The sequence below is a fragment of the Phaenicophaeus curvirostris genome, chromosome 1, assembly GCF_032191515.1.
Source record: "Phaenicophaeus curvirostris isolate KB17595 chromosome 1, BPBGC_Pcur_1.0, whole genome shotgun sequence".
NCBI classification, from domain to species: domain Eukaryota; kingdom Metazoa; phylum Chordata; class Aves; order Cuculiformes; family Cuculidae; genus Phaenicophaeus; species Phaenicophaeus curvirostris.
In genome coordinates this window covers 202,719,752-202,734,761 of record NC_091392.1, presented here as the reverse complement: position 1 = coordinate 202,734,761, position 15,010 = coordinate 202,719,752, and the positions used below count along the sequence as shown (strand labels likewise).

Below are 15,010 nucleotides of genomic sequence, written 5' to 3'. Positions count from 1 at the left end.
GAGAAGAGATACGAGAATTCACTTGCAGTTCACACAGTCTTGTTCATGTGTCTATATCTAATTATCCAGGCTCCTGTTACAAGTAATTAAGCTATAAATTGGTACAGTTTATTCTTCTCTTTCCTCTCTGCTTTTCCAAGCTGTGGCCAAAAAGCTCTCTTTGGAGTTGCTGATGGGAGATGGGCCCTAAGTAGGGACATAGATTGTCTTTCAAAAGGCATTCTTGTGAGCTCTCTCATAGAAATGCATAAACTATGGTCTATGTTCTCACTTAGATGTTATGATAATACACATAGTTGATTACACCATTTACTATTAGGATTATTCTAGATAAGAGCAGCTAATTTTCCTTTATGGGGTGTATTTGATTGGGGGTCGGAGGAGGAAGTTTTGTGGAGAAGACTGAAGTGAGTAATATCCAATAATACAAGTAAGATGAGACGGTTGTCCACTTCAGGAATGATTAGACGCTGTATGCTGCCCTGTCTCCATTGTGTGACTAATTAATGATGTGGTTTCACAAAGCATCTAATGAGGGACACAGAGTGGCTTACCTTAAGCCTCACCTCTATCTCACTGTCAGGGTTGCTTTCCTATGTGGATCTCATCTAGTGACTGCACAGCTGCAAAATGAGTTGATTCAGATACCTAATTTGGGGAGGACGGGGGGAACAAACAGAAAGGATTATTATTCCATTAGACCTGTAAATGAAACCCAATGGGGTTTTTTTTGGTTGGGAGAAGAGCTAGATTCTAACATAGGGGAGGAAGCATGTGTCTGATTATGTGAGTGGATTTTCATGTTTTGCAACTGGCTGCATCTAGTCAACTGATGATTGGTGGATTTGAGAGTTCCTTGAGGCCAGTGCTTGGGCCAGACTCTGCCCAGCCAGACTTAAGCTGATCTAGTTGGGTGACTACTCCTGCTCTAGACAAGCTGCTTTAGCAAGCTATTGCTGAAAAAAAAACAAAAAAACCAAAAAAAAAAACCAAAAAACTCATTTTTTCTGCCTTTGGTAATGCTTGGGAAGCCTTTCTTGCACTTTGAGATGGCATTGCTTGTCATTTGTTCCTTACATCTCATCAGTTGCTTTCAGTTTATCTTGTGTATTTCAAGCTTAAAGCTCCAATATTGGCTAAAGAAAGTGAATTGGTTGAAGTTTTAAAACCATAGTAAAGCCCCTCTTTCAACCAAATAGCAAAAAGTTGGCTATTACTGGCAATAACTTGAAGGGTTGCCACTTAATTTTGGGATGCTTCAAGTCTTGTTCTTTTGTTATTCTAGCTTCCATGGTGTTGACTTAATCCTTTTCCAGAAGATAAGGGATTTAAGCCTAACACTAACACACAGTCTTTGGTTAGAATGCCTTTATGGATGGGACTGTTTTTTCTCCGTGTAAACTTAAAATCAGAACAGCAAATTAGATAGTCCCCTAGAGCAGCTGTGGTGCTCTTGCTAGACACTTGTCACAGCTGAGAGTGAGGCTGGTTAAGGGCCAGGACCCAGGATTGTGCCGTACTCGAGCAGTGACCTGTTGGCAATCTAGAGAACTGTGTGGCTCTAACCCTGCTTCATAAGGCGGGGGTGTTTGCATGTAGATGACAACGTTATAATGCAAAATCTTCATTTAGGACCTTAGTTCGCCTGAGTAAGAAAGGCCATTTATGTCCATTGACATAAAAATGCACTCAATTAATATAAACTGTGCAGCATAGATACTAGGCAGGTAGCACATTTCAGTCGATAGTAGTTCTGCATCCATGTGTGATGAGATTTAAGCTACCCTAAATTTTCCCCTGACATAAATGACGTAGGCAAAAGATAATCTGTGCCCATCAAGCAACAGCAGATCATCAGTTCTTTACCCCTGTATCTCTATGTTCTTTAGTGTGTTCTTGGACCTTCATGAATCCTTGCCTTCCTCAGCTGGACCTCCACAGTCTGGAATGGAGGGCAGCAGGTCCTGTTTCTCCATGAGGCAGCAGGGGCTAGGTTTTGATGTTCTTTTTTGCCCTTATGTTTTAAGACTTGCCTTTACTGCTGAGGTTGAGAATGAGGGAATTCCTTCTGAAGAAAGAAATACACTGCAGCGTATTTGCATAGTCCTTTTCCTTTGCTTGTTCGTCCCAAGGATACAGTCAGGATACTGAAAATTGCCTAACATTGTTCATTGCTGTGATACTTCTCTTTGGTAGAATCAAAGTCAGGCTTTTGCCACCAAGAAGTAAGGAATAAGGAATGGAGTTGTTTGTTACAAAGGTAGTGGGAGAATATTAACTACTTTCTTCATTTGCTTCTGTTCCATATTTCTAATTTTTACCTGGCTTCCCTAGGGCACCTTCAGAGTTTCTTTGCTAGCACAAAAAAGAATGCATTTCAAATTTTTACATAAATTTATATAAAACTTAATGTTGAAAAGATATAGGCAAAAAAGAATTCTTCTGTGCTTACGGAGTACAATGTGAAAATAACACTGATAAGTAAATAACTGGATATTTTAGTTGCTATGTTATAATTTTTAAACTGCCACTTTCAGAATAATGTAGGCAGAAGAACTGAAGTATTTTGATCAGACGCTGTCTGGGTTTGCAGGTTGAAATCACTGAATCTGCTTTCGAGCAATTAGATTCTTCTGAAAACTTCAGTCTTAGGATTCACAGGCCATGGACGTGATGCATTTCAGTTTCCCCTTTTGGAAAAACTTCCCCAGTGTATTTAAATGGGTTTTGATGATATTTCATTACATTAGGGAAAACACAATGTGAGCTAACTGTTGTATAGTTAATTTTTATTTGTGAGAGGAAGATGCTGATTTGAGGGGGTTTGTTTTTCAATGAAATGCACTCCCACTTAAGCTAGGTTTCACTGACAGTTTTCTTAGAGTTCTCTTACAGCTTTCATGCCCAGCCATCCCTTCACCGCTGGATATTTGAGGTGTTTGGTGGCATCATAACCATACACCCAGCCCTGACAGATGTGACAGAGACCCCAGTGCCATTCAGCTGGAGGAAGTGTGAGATACCTAAAGCTTTCTAAGACAGCGTTAGACATCTCTCTTTGGGCAACTGAGTCTTGTCCTCGTGGGTTAACCATAATTTGACTGTAGTAAAAGGATCGCCGATACCCTGTCTACATAGAATTTTTTTCCATAACTGCAAATCGTGTCAACTCAATGGGTGGTTTGATTGGCTCATCTATGCCAGATGTAGTTTTCTTCTGGCAATTTAAGTGCATAAGTATTTTATCAAACTAACAATTTAGCTGCAGTAGCCTCTTCTCAGATTTTGTTGCCTTATAGCCTGATTTGTTTCTTAGATTATTTTGAGAAGTCACTTTAAGGAAGAGATAAGAATATTTTTCCAACAAGTACCAATCATGTGGATAGGAGCTTGTCACTGGCAGCTTTGAGTATAACTTCTCTTTGCCTGTTTTGACCTCTGACTGCTGAGTGCGTGACTCTTACTCGGCCAGACACCCACATGCGTGTCTGGCTGACAGCTGGGTTTGCCATACTCCATAGAGTGCCCTGATGTTGGAAGTCCTACAGATGAAAGATGTTTTGAAAGATCTTACCGCTTCCAAGGCTTTTTTCCCCTTCGAAGACCTCAAAGCATTGGAGTAATTCGTCATGGTCTAATGGAAAGAAAACATTTGGGAACTGTTTCATCCTGTTTGTGTCAGCAGCAAAATATACATATAAGGAATAAGTGCAGGACTGTCAGAAGGCCTGAATTACTGAGAAATGTTTTAGGACAAATAATTTCTGTGATAAGGAAATTAGTAGAACTTTAAAACCGAAAAAAGCGCGGGGAGAGGGGAGGGGAAACAGGCTAGTGACAAAACCAGGCTGCCAGGCTAATGAGTCACTAATATCGTACAGGATGGAAATTCTTATCTCTCTATGCCATGGGCTGACCACTGTTTTCCTCCTATGACATGATAGAAGAAAATAGTTTGATAATTCTCTAAATTTACCAGGCAGATCTGTGTTTTAGTTTTGTTCTTACTTTTGATCAATGTTTCACATGGCAACTACCTTGATGTGTCCAGATTTCAGTTTTATAAAGACCTGCATGTGTCTTGCAATAGACATTACTGTAGACTTCAGCTCTGATGCTTCTTGTCCTCAGAGTGTATGTTTTTTGTAGCTTTAAAAATCTGAGGGCTCCATGTTCATTTGAATATTGTTTTAGAGCATGCCAGAAGTCTTGCAACAATTTTAAGTAGTCAGTGTTTTAGGAGTGTATACCACAACTCTTTCCAAGGGAGGCACTTGAAACTCTAGTTTGGGGGCTAGAAAGGTAGCAGAGAAAGTAAAGATGTTCTCATCAGATGTGTTACCACTTCGTACTAACTCTTCTAGCCTAGAAAATGCTTGATTGATTTTTGTTCAGGAAATGCTACGCTACTACTTTTTCATTTAAAAATAAAACCACAGCTCTCAACAGGCCAAATATAAAAGTGGAGGTAAAAAGAATCATTAATGCATGGTATGGAAGAGAAATAGATACTACTTAAGGAAAATACATTATCTTCCTTCATCTGAGAGTGGTAGATTAAATGTAGTCAGCAAACAGAACCAAAGCAGTACACACCCCCGTCTCACAAAGGACTACAGCTCTCCTTCTGTCTGCTCTGAGCTCCCACATACTTACAGTAATTGGAAAGAGATTTTTAAAAGAAAGTTTCTTAGCCAAGATATACAAGCATTTTCCCTCTTTTTTACAACCAATCAGAAGATGAAGCATGAGTTCAGTCTTTTCACCGTATGATATATCATAAAATTGAAGCACAAAGATCACGAAAAAGAGAGCATCAAATCTGGATGATAACAAAATAGAAAAAAAAGAATAATTTTTAGTTGCACATCTTTTTCACAGACTTTCTCACTGATCATTTAAATTACTTGGAATTTGTACCCACTCGGATACCAGCTTAAGCACGTGTCTGAAAAGGAGTGCTTAGCAATATGGAAAAGCTAGTATGTATTGTAATGTTTTTCCTATTTCTATTTCCTAGAGTTTAAGTGTATTTAAAATTTATGTTCTGAATGAATGTATTTTAATAGTTTGAATTAGACAGGAGAAAACAAAGGAGCCTGACCTACCTGGTCCTCCCTTTGCCTTTAGAATTGTGGCTTGAATTCCAGCCCGATGGAGAGCAATACGCAAGAATGTCCATTTCTTTCAGAGAGGGCAGGAATTCATTCCAGAAATGGCTTGTCAGAGTTACAAGAAGAAACATGCTGTTACTAAAATGTAGTCTAACAAAACACTTGTTCACTGTTAGTTGTGAAAAGTGGTTTTATCCATTTGAAACCATGGAGATTGTTTAGTGTAATAACAGTACCGTGATTTCACTGGAACTTAGCAGCTGGAACAAGCCCTTCCCAACTGTTTTAAAATGGATTGCAATTATATTTATGGTTTTACATGACCTGCTGATAGTGTGAACAGTAACTTCTTGTGTCAGGCTTTGCAAGGAGGCCTCATGGCTGCCCGCTGGGCACTGAATTCACGCGAGCATCCTGATTTTGTGTCATCACGGGGGGATGTAACTAGACTTGCCATGGCTGGGAATACTGTTGGGCGTTTTTCCTGTGCATGTGTCTTTCAAATGTGACGTAGCTGTGTGGGGTTTGGTTTTCCCTTCCTGCAAGTTGTGAAATACACAAAAATACTACTCCTTTAGCAAAAAAAAAAAAAAAAAGGCACAAAAAAAATTATATAGTATAAAAACATGACTAGAAAAAACATTGCTATGTGTTTAATTATTATAGTGTTATTACCATATAATTGTGTGTTACATGATATTACTGTACAAAACAGGGAATGTGTTATTCCAGAGGGCTTCCACCGTAGCTGAACAGGATACCGAGATATATAGACAACTTGCTTCTGTCAGTGTTCCTAGTAGAGCCTTACAGGGACAGAAGATGGACTTAAAATATCCTTGGAGTACCCTGTGCCAGCTAAAAATCTGCAAACTTTGATTATTATAGCCAGCAACAATTGCAATATCATAGAATGATAGAATGGTTTGGGTTGAAAGGGACCTTAAAGATCATCCAGTTCCAACCCCCCTGCCATGGGCAGGGACACCTCCCACCAGACCAGGCTGCTCAAGGTCCCATCCAACCTGGCCTTGAACACCTGCAGGGATGGGGCAGCCACAGCTTCCCTGGGCAACCTGTGCCAGTGCCTCACCACCTTCAGAGTGAAGAAATTCCATCCCTGTGTCTATCCATCATTACATTATGCCCTTCACAAACTGCTTTATGCTAGAAGAATTGTCTTTTACCTTTGTGGAAAGCAGGTTTTGGCACACCTGCTGTACATCACAAGCGGCCTAAGGGAAAGGTAGCAGCTTTCTGCCATGTCCCTGTGTTTGTTCTGCTCCATGGAGCTGTTGGGTTAGGAGAGACCTTAGAAAAGCTGCTTGTCTCCTCAGAGGAGCCATCTGACTTGTTCTGCAAAGCGTCTGATGAGGAGATCCCAGAAATCTATGGGCAGACTGTCCCACTGATCGGTGAGAAAGCTGCTTCTTACTGCTTAACTGTTCCTTACGCTACTTAAGGATTTTTCTTTCCTTATCCAGTAGGATTACAGTGGTTTGGTCCATGTCTGGCACACAGGCACCCACCCAGTTGGGTGCTCGCTTCCACACCCAGCAGAACAGGGGTGAAAACACGAGGAACAGGAGCAAGAAAACTCAAGGGTCAAAATAATGACAGGGAAATCCGTCACCAAGTACTGTTGCATGCGAGGCTCAACCTGGGGAATTTAACTTAGTTTATAGGCAGTTGACATAAATGTTTAATTACTGAGCCAGATAATAGGAAACAAGAAAGATTATCATTGCAATACTTAGAGGAAAAAATCTGTCCTTTCCTTTTGCCAGACTCACTTCACTCCAGACGCTTCTCTGCACACAGCGACACTTGAGTCTCTTCTGTATGTGGTGCTGGGGTTGGAGTCAGGACATGGCAGTTTCTTTCTGGTGCTCCTTCCTCTTGTGCTTTTTCTCCTGTGCTCCACAGGCTGCAGTTCTGCTGGGGTCGTACCTGCTCCTCTTGGAGTGCCTCCTCCTCCTCTGGCCTTGCTGTTCCCTCATTCCCTTCTCCTCCCTTGTGCACACCTGGCATGGGGCAGCCCCTGACCTCTTCTCACAGAGGCCACCCTGCAGCCTCCTGCTACCGAAACTTCTTCAGTGGTTAATTGCCATCCTCTATTTTGATTACTTCCTGCATACTGAAGATAGTTTTGTTCCTCCACAGGAAAGCTGCTGGTTTTTTTTCTCCAGATTGACTAAATGCACCTCCTTCAGCCTTTCCTCATAGGTCTCGTTTCACTTTCTTTTGAATTCTTGCCCATTCCTTTTTATCTTTTGTAATATGTCGCGGCTGAAACTGGATGTAGAAGTTGGCTGAGGACTCGTCTGCCTTTAGAAAATGACATAATTGTGTCTCTCTGCCTCAGACAGTTATTGCACAACAGACGCACCTTTTTTGTTTCGCTTGTGTCTGGTCTGTTTCTGCTGAACTGTCCCCATAACTTTTTTAAAACACAATTAATTTTTCCTTCTGAAGTGCAGCGGTAAGCAAATTCTTAATTTTGTCAGGTTGATTTTTGGACAGTCTTTCCAGTTTGCCTGCTCTGTCCTGCAGAATGCCTGCCACCCCCTTAGGCTTGAAGTCCTTCTCTTGCTGTTCAGATGGCATCTCCCAAAGCTTCTGCAGTGAGGCTCTGCTGTCTCTTCCCCTGCCACCATGCACACTGATGGTCTGTACTCATCTGCTGGCATTCCTTGTACACGTTGCACTCTTTCATGTTGGTATTTCAGGTCTCCTACTTTCCTTCATCAAGTCTCCGTGGTGCCTGTTATACCCCATGCTTTTGTTTGGGTTATGAGGATTTTTAACACTCCCTACATATATTTTTCCTTACTTGTCAAATCCTTGTACAGATGCTAAGAAGTTGGCAGATTTAATATCCCTCTCCCACACCATTTGGCAAGTGATGGCAATGTTTGGGCAAGGTTTAGACTGACTCCCAGCTCCCTTTTATCATCAAGTGGACTTGATGATCTCAAAGGTCTTTTCCAACCTAGTGATTCTATGATTCTTTGATTCCATGATTTAGAAACCATGGCACAAGTGAAGAGCTTAGCTTTGAGATACACATTTCACTGTGCTTCATTTTCACTCATAGAAAAGCAAAGTCACATAATAAGGAATTTTAATGTGTGTTTCAGCCACGGGAACAAAGAAGTATTTTCTTGTCGAGGAATCAAACTGGCAGTAGATTGGTTCTTGGAAAGAGGCCACAAGGATGTTACAGTTTTTGTGCCAGCATGGAGGAAAGAACAGTCTAGACCTGATGCTCTTATCACAGGTAAGTTCTATTCCCCCTTCCCTACTTTGTTGGATGTTTTGCACAGCATGAGTGCTACTGCTCAAATGAACAAATCTTTAGAAATTAAAGACTATAGTAATATATTGTTTGGTGTAGTGACTTCCTTGCACTCTTCAGGAAGGAAAAAAAAACCAAAGCAATGCCCACCAAGTCCTCCTTTTCTGCTCATGTGGTAAACTTTCCTAATTATTTCTTGAAGAATGAAATTGCCAGGTTTTAAATCTGTTATGCCCTTGTGGCATTGGCAGAGAAGAGGTTTGAAGTTAGTGATTCATTGGGTGATCTTTATTGCGGTGAGCAGATTCTGCCAGGCTGGTCTGTCTGCTGGCCACCTGCAGTGAGTCACTGCTTAAGCCTGAGGTTACAAGCATTATCCTAACAGAAAGGGAATGGTTCCTCTTTTCATCATTGCTATTCAGAAGTGAGACAGCATTTGAAAATCTTAATTTTGAATGTGTTTATCTAGAAAAAATATATTTGGTATAGAGGCATTTATTTCTTGATTAAAATAATTGATTCTGTGGGAAGGCTGAAGAGTTGTTCTCCCTCTGCCCTGACGTCAAAGTAGCAGAGAATTTTGGGTTTAAAAAAAAAACCTAGAATTCAGAGGAATTCAGAGTGGAGAAGGGATTGGGTTGTTGGGTGTGGGGGTTTTGTGGTGTTAAACGTAGCTACTTTTAAGGGAGGGCAGGTTTTGAGAGTAGTGGCTGTGCTTCTAAAAGAACGTGGAAGCATGTTGTGATTACCACAAGCATTTTCAAATATTTAGAAAGATCTTCACAACATCTCATTTCCTTTGCTTGATTGATTGCTACTAGAATATATCAAGTTGATTCAAGGATAGGTTTGGAAAGCTGCTGTTCTCCCCTCATCACAGGCAATGTTGAGCTTTTCTCTTGAAGCCTTTCTCTTTCACCGTACTAGTGTTCAAGGTATGAGAAGAGCATTGACTAAGTGATAAAGATTTGGCTATTTATAAATAAATTGTGACATCTTCTAGATCTGCGGGTAGGATTAGAAGTCCCAAAAGACATTTTGAGAAAGTAGCAAGACTTAGAATGGACCAGTCGTCTAGCAATGAAAGATCAGTCCCTGAAAATGGGAGGAAGACCAAAGCAGGTTGTTGTATTTTCTATAAAACAGACGTTCTTCAGTTTTCTTAGCAGGGAGTCTGTTTGCTACCAGTCTTGTAAAAAGCATTGTGCTGATACTCCATTTCCAGAGCTACGCACCTGAAATATGCAGCCACCTGGAATTTTGAAAAAGTCTTTGATGACTAATATGAGTATGGTTCTAGTCTGTCAGTATTCATGAGAAGCTTCTTGGACTAAAAGACAGCTGCATATTTCTTATTATTACCAGCCAGTCATCACATGGCACATTTTCTTGTTCTTCCTTAGTAGGGGAAAAAAAATCACCTTCCATCCCCCTCCTGTTCATGGTGGGGTGGGGGATGGTGAATACAAAAAAAATTGGATTTCATTTAAATTCTTGTGCTTATTCTGCTAAGCAGGTAAATGCTTAAATCAAATATATTGCTTATATATAATGTTAATGCTGGTTTTCTTCCTGTTGGAGTCTTTTCTTTTTCTAGATGGAACATGTTCCCTGTCAAGTTTCTTGTGCGACAAAACAGTTGAGTTATTTGAGATCTAAACCATTATTAAGAGCCCTGACTCATATTCACTATGCAAGCATCTTCTGCTGTTTTAGGCATTGCGTAGTTTTTTGTTTATTTTTCTTCATAGCTTGACTGCTCTGAGGAAAGCGATAGCTAGGAGAATCCACACAAGGAATATGCGCTCCAGAGCAAGGTGCACTGGTGCTACATCCAGGCTCTTGGTTCAAACCACGCTGTTTAGGCCATATTTCAGAGCGCCTAAGGATCTCCAGTTCCCACACAAAGAAAGAGAAAATGCTTTTGTGTAGGGCAAGAAGGAATTAGATAAAATGCTAAGCACTCTTATTTAGCAGGATTAAAGAGAAATCTGTCTGGATTTGATATCACTTTATATATATATATAAAGCTGTAAACCCTTCAAGGAAATATGCATTCTGAACTATTACTCGGTATAAATAAAATGAACAAAAAAATCTCCAAAATATCTTGGTTACAAGATGGCATTCAATGTCTTTTAAGAGAATGCTGCTGACATTTGTGAAGAGCCTGAGTGTTTGTACAGAACATGGGTTTTCTAGTCCTTGTGGATACGAGTAGTGACACTTTTTCTTGAGGGGCAGAAACGTTTATGAGGCAGTCCCGTTAGTCTGAGCCATTAGAATAGAATAGTGTGGAACAGGAGATTTTTATTTGGTTTGGGGTTTTCTTTTATGTAAAGTGTTGTCAGTTGACTGCTTACTGTAAGTTTAAATATCATATATAAGACACATTCTGGTGGACTATAACCATTTAAGACATGTTTAGTCCTAAATGCTTGGGTTTTCTTTCTCAAAACTAATGTCTTTGGAGTTGAAACAAACATCTTTTCTTTCTTTTTCTTTTTTACTTTTGATTCTTATTCCTTTTAGATCAAGAAATCCTGCGTAAATTAGAAAAGGAGAAGATTCTTGTGTTCACGCCATCCCGCCGAGTGCAAGGGAGGAGGGTGGTGTGCTACGATGACCGATTTATAGTGAAGTTGGCCTTTGAGTCAGATGGCATTATTGTTTCTAATGATAACTACAGGGATCTGGCTAATGAAAAGCCTGAATGGAAGAAGTTCATTGATGAACGCTTGCTAATGTATTCATTTGTTAATGACAAGTAAGTCATTATGTCTTTATCTGTGCCACTAAAATAGTTGAGGAAAGGGCAGTTTGAAGACTTGCATGAATTTCTTATCTTGAACTCAGATTATTAAGTAAATGCAGGAAAACAAGAGGTATACTCGATCATAGATTTGGTCTTCTGATTAGAAGTAATCAAACTCTGTCTTTTGCTAATTTTCTCTATCACAATATCTTTATATCTTTTTCTGCTGATTTTTTCCTCTTTTGGTGCATGCCAATGTATACTTTGACCAGGAAAGTGATTCTCTACTTGTACTCAGCACTGGTGAAGCCACATCTTGAATCCTGTGTTCAGTTTTGGGCCCCTCACTACAAGAAAAACATTGAGGTGCTGGAGTGCATCGAGAGAAGGGGAATGAAGCTGGTGAAAGGGTTGGAGAACAAGCCTTTTGAGGAGCAGCTGAGGGAACTGGGCTTGTTTGGCCTGGAGAAAAGGAGGCTGACGGGAGGCCTTATGCTCTCTACAACTGGCTAAAAGAAGGTTGTAGAGAGATGGGGGTTGGTCTCTTCTCCCAAGTAACAGGTGATAGGACAAGAGAGAATGGCCTTAAGCTGCATCAGGGGAAGTTTAGATTGGACATTAGGAAAAATTTTTGCACGGAAGGGGTTCTCAGGCACTGGCAGAGGCTGCCCAGGGAGGTGGTTGAGTCACCATCCCTGGAGGTATTTAAAAGGCAGGTGGATGAGGTGCTTGGAGATATGATTTAGTAGTGGAAAGGTATGGTTGGAGTCGATGATCTTTAAGGTCTTTTCCAACCTAACGATTCTGTGATTCTTTGATTCTATGTGCTATATTTGCTGTATACTATGGTATAATATTCCAATCTGTTGACATACTGAGGCAGCATTTTTGAGTGCTTGCGGTTGGGCTCCTAAAATCCTGGAAAAAATAAGCTCCATAGAAAAACCCATGTTGGAATGAACCTCAGGAGGTTTCTAGTTAAACTGTCTGCTTAGATCCATCTGTGGTATCTTCATAGCGCAGCATACAGATCAACTGCAGTTTTTACAGGTGTCTTCTTGTTGTGGAAGGGACTCGTTACTCTGCCAAGCAGGTACTTGTATCCTAGTGTCTAAGTACTGATGCAGGAGACAATCACCATAGTTTTGCAAAGTTAGTTGTAGCGTTTTAAGACATCGCTATTTGTATTGCTGCCCTTACTTTGATTTATGAATGGATTGTGTGCAGCCCTGCTTTGCCACAGTCAGCTGAGCAAGACTAAAGACACTAGGGGTGTTTGTACCATCTGTTTCCAGGACTTCTCTCTTGGGCAGTACCTGCAGTAGAAAGGAGGCCTTTCAAAACAGCTTTAAAAGTACTCAGGCTTAAAAATGTCATTATGACAGGTTGTGGTGTAGGACACAGTCATGGCATTCTTTGTTATTGCATAAGGAATGTGAAAAGGTTTATGTGTTTCTATAATACTTTTCTTTTTGTTGTTTTATAGATTTATGCCTCCTGATGATCCTCTTGGCCGCCATGGTCCCAGTCTGGACAATTTTCTTCGGAAGAAGCCTATTGTGCCAGAACATAAGAAGCAACCATGTCCATATGGTAAGTTGATTTAAGCCTATTTTTGGTACCGGTGGGACTGGGTTCCCGAAGCCTCTGTTTTACTTCAACACTGCCAAAAATAAAAGCTTTTAAATGGAAGGTATTACATTGTTACATTAGCCTGAGGGTGCTTGAAATGCTGAGCTGATGATGGAAACTGCATTTATTTTTTTTACGTGCTGTTCAGAGAACATTTCTATCTACCAGTTGAACTAAAGGAGCAGCTTTACTAATCATTCATAGAATCATTAAGATTGGAAAAGACTTCTAAGATAGTGTTTGATAGGAACGGTTGGACTTGATGATCCGGTGGGTCTCTTCCAACCTGGTTATTCTGTGATTCTGTGTGATTCTGTGTTAGCCCGACACTACCATGCCTACTAAACCATTTCCCCAAATGCCATGTCTACACGTTTTTTTGAACACTTCCAGGGATAGTGACTCCACCACTTCCCTGAGCAGCCTGTTCTGGTACTTCACCACTCTTTCAGTAAAGAATTTTTTTTCCAAATATCCAATCTAAACTTCCCCTGATGGAACTTGAGGCCATTTCTTCTCATTCTATTGCTTGTTACTTGGGAGAAGGGACCAACACCTATCTTACTACAACCCCCTTTCAGGTGCTTGTAGAGAGTCATAAGGTCCCTTCAGCCTCCTCTTCTCCAGACTAAACAATCCCAACTCCCTCAGCCACTCCTTATAAGACTTGTGTTCCAGGTCCTTCACCAGCTTTGTCGCCCTCCTCTGGGCACACTCCGGCACCTCAATATCCTTCTTGTAGTGAGGGGCCCAAAGCTGAACACAATATTCGAGGCACAGTCTCACCAGCACTGAGTACAGGGGCACAATCACCACCTCTCTGGTCAAGCTGGCCTCACCATTTCTGGTACAATCCTCCTGAGGCTTGTATCCTCCTGGGGCTCATCGCCTTCATGGCGACCTGAGCACACTGCTGGCTTATATTCAGCCAACTGTCAGCCAACAAGCCCAGATTCTTTTCTGCTGGGCAGCTTTCCAGCCACTCTTCCCCACACCTGTAGCATTGCACAGTGGTGAGTGACGAAAGTGCAGGACCCAGCACTTGGCTTTGTTGGATTTCTTACAGTTGGCCTTGGCCCATTGATCCAGCCTGTCCAGATCCCACTGTGAAGCCTTTCTTCCCTCGAGCAGATCAACACTCTTGCCTAAGTTGGTGTTGTCCACAAACTTAGCAAGGGAGCACTCAGTCACCTCATCCAGATCATTGATAAAGATGTTAAACAGAACTGACCACAATACTGAGCATTGAGAAACACCACGTGTGACCGGCTGCCAGCTGGGTTTAGCTCTGTTCACCACAACGTTCTGGGCTCGGCCATCCAGCCAGATTTTTACTCAGTGAAATGTATGCCCATCCAAGCCATAAGCAATCAGCTCCTCTAGGAGAATGCTGTGAGAGACAGTATCAAAAGCTTTACTGAAGTCCAGGTAAGTAACATCCACAGCCTTTCCCTCATCCACCAGGCAGGTCACCTGGTCAGAGAAGGAGATCAGGTTGGTCAAGCAGAACTTACTTTTCACAAGCCCGTGCTGTCTGGGCCTGATCTCCTGCTTGATTTGCACATGCCTGGTGGGCACGCTGAAGATGAACTGCTCCGTAATCTTTCCTGGTATCGAGGTCAGGCTGACATGCCTGTAGTTCCCCAGATCCTCCTTCCAGCCCTCCTTGGGCATCACATTGGCCTCAGTCATGTGGGACCTCCCCTGTTAACCAGGACTGCTGATAAATGATAAAAGCCGCTTGGCAAGCTCCTCCACCAGCTCGCTTAGTACTCTTGGGTGGATCCCATCTGGCTCCATAGACCTGTGAGGGTCCAGGTGGCATAGCAGGTTGTTAACTACTTTCTCCTGGATTATGGATGGGGGGGGTTATTCTGCTCTCCATCTGTCTTTCAACTCAGGGGGCTGAATATCCTGGGGATAACTGGTCTGACTATTAAAGACTGATGCAAAGAAGGCATTAAGTATGTTAGCCTTTTCCTCATCCTTGGTGGCAAAATTCCCTGCCGCATCCAGTTAAGGATGGAGATTCTCCTTTGCTATTTCTGTTGTTAATATAGTTGTTAAAACAATTTCTGTTATCCATTAGAACAGTGGCCAGGTTGAGTTCTAGCTGAGCACTTGTCTTTCCAATTTCCTCTCTGTGTGACCTAACGAGATCCCTATACTCTTTTTGAGTTGCCTGCCCTTTCTTTCATAAGGGTAAACAGC

General features: G+C 41.5%; 1 protein-coding gene across 2 annotated transcripts in view; it reads left to right on the top strand.

The window, feature by feature from the left end:
• ZC3H12C (zinc finger CCCH-type containing 12C) overlaps positions 1-15,010 on the top strand; it is a 45,012-nt gene that overhangs the window by 23,437 nt on the left and 6,565 nt on the right. For both annotated transcript variants that reach the window (XM_069883491.1, XM_069883492.1), the window contains exons 3-5: positions 8,255-8,394; positions 10,945-11,179; positions 12,654-12,760. In XM_069883491.1, coding sequence (XP_069739592.1) covers positions 8,255-8,394; positions 10,945-11,179; positions 12,654-12,760 — 482 coding nt within the window. The remainder of the gene's footprint in view (positions 1-8,254; positions 8,395-10,944; positions 11,180-12,653; positions 12,761-15,010) is intronic.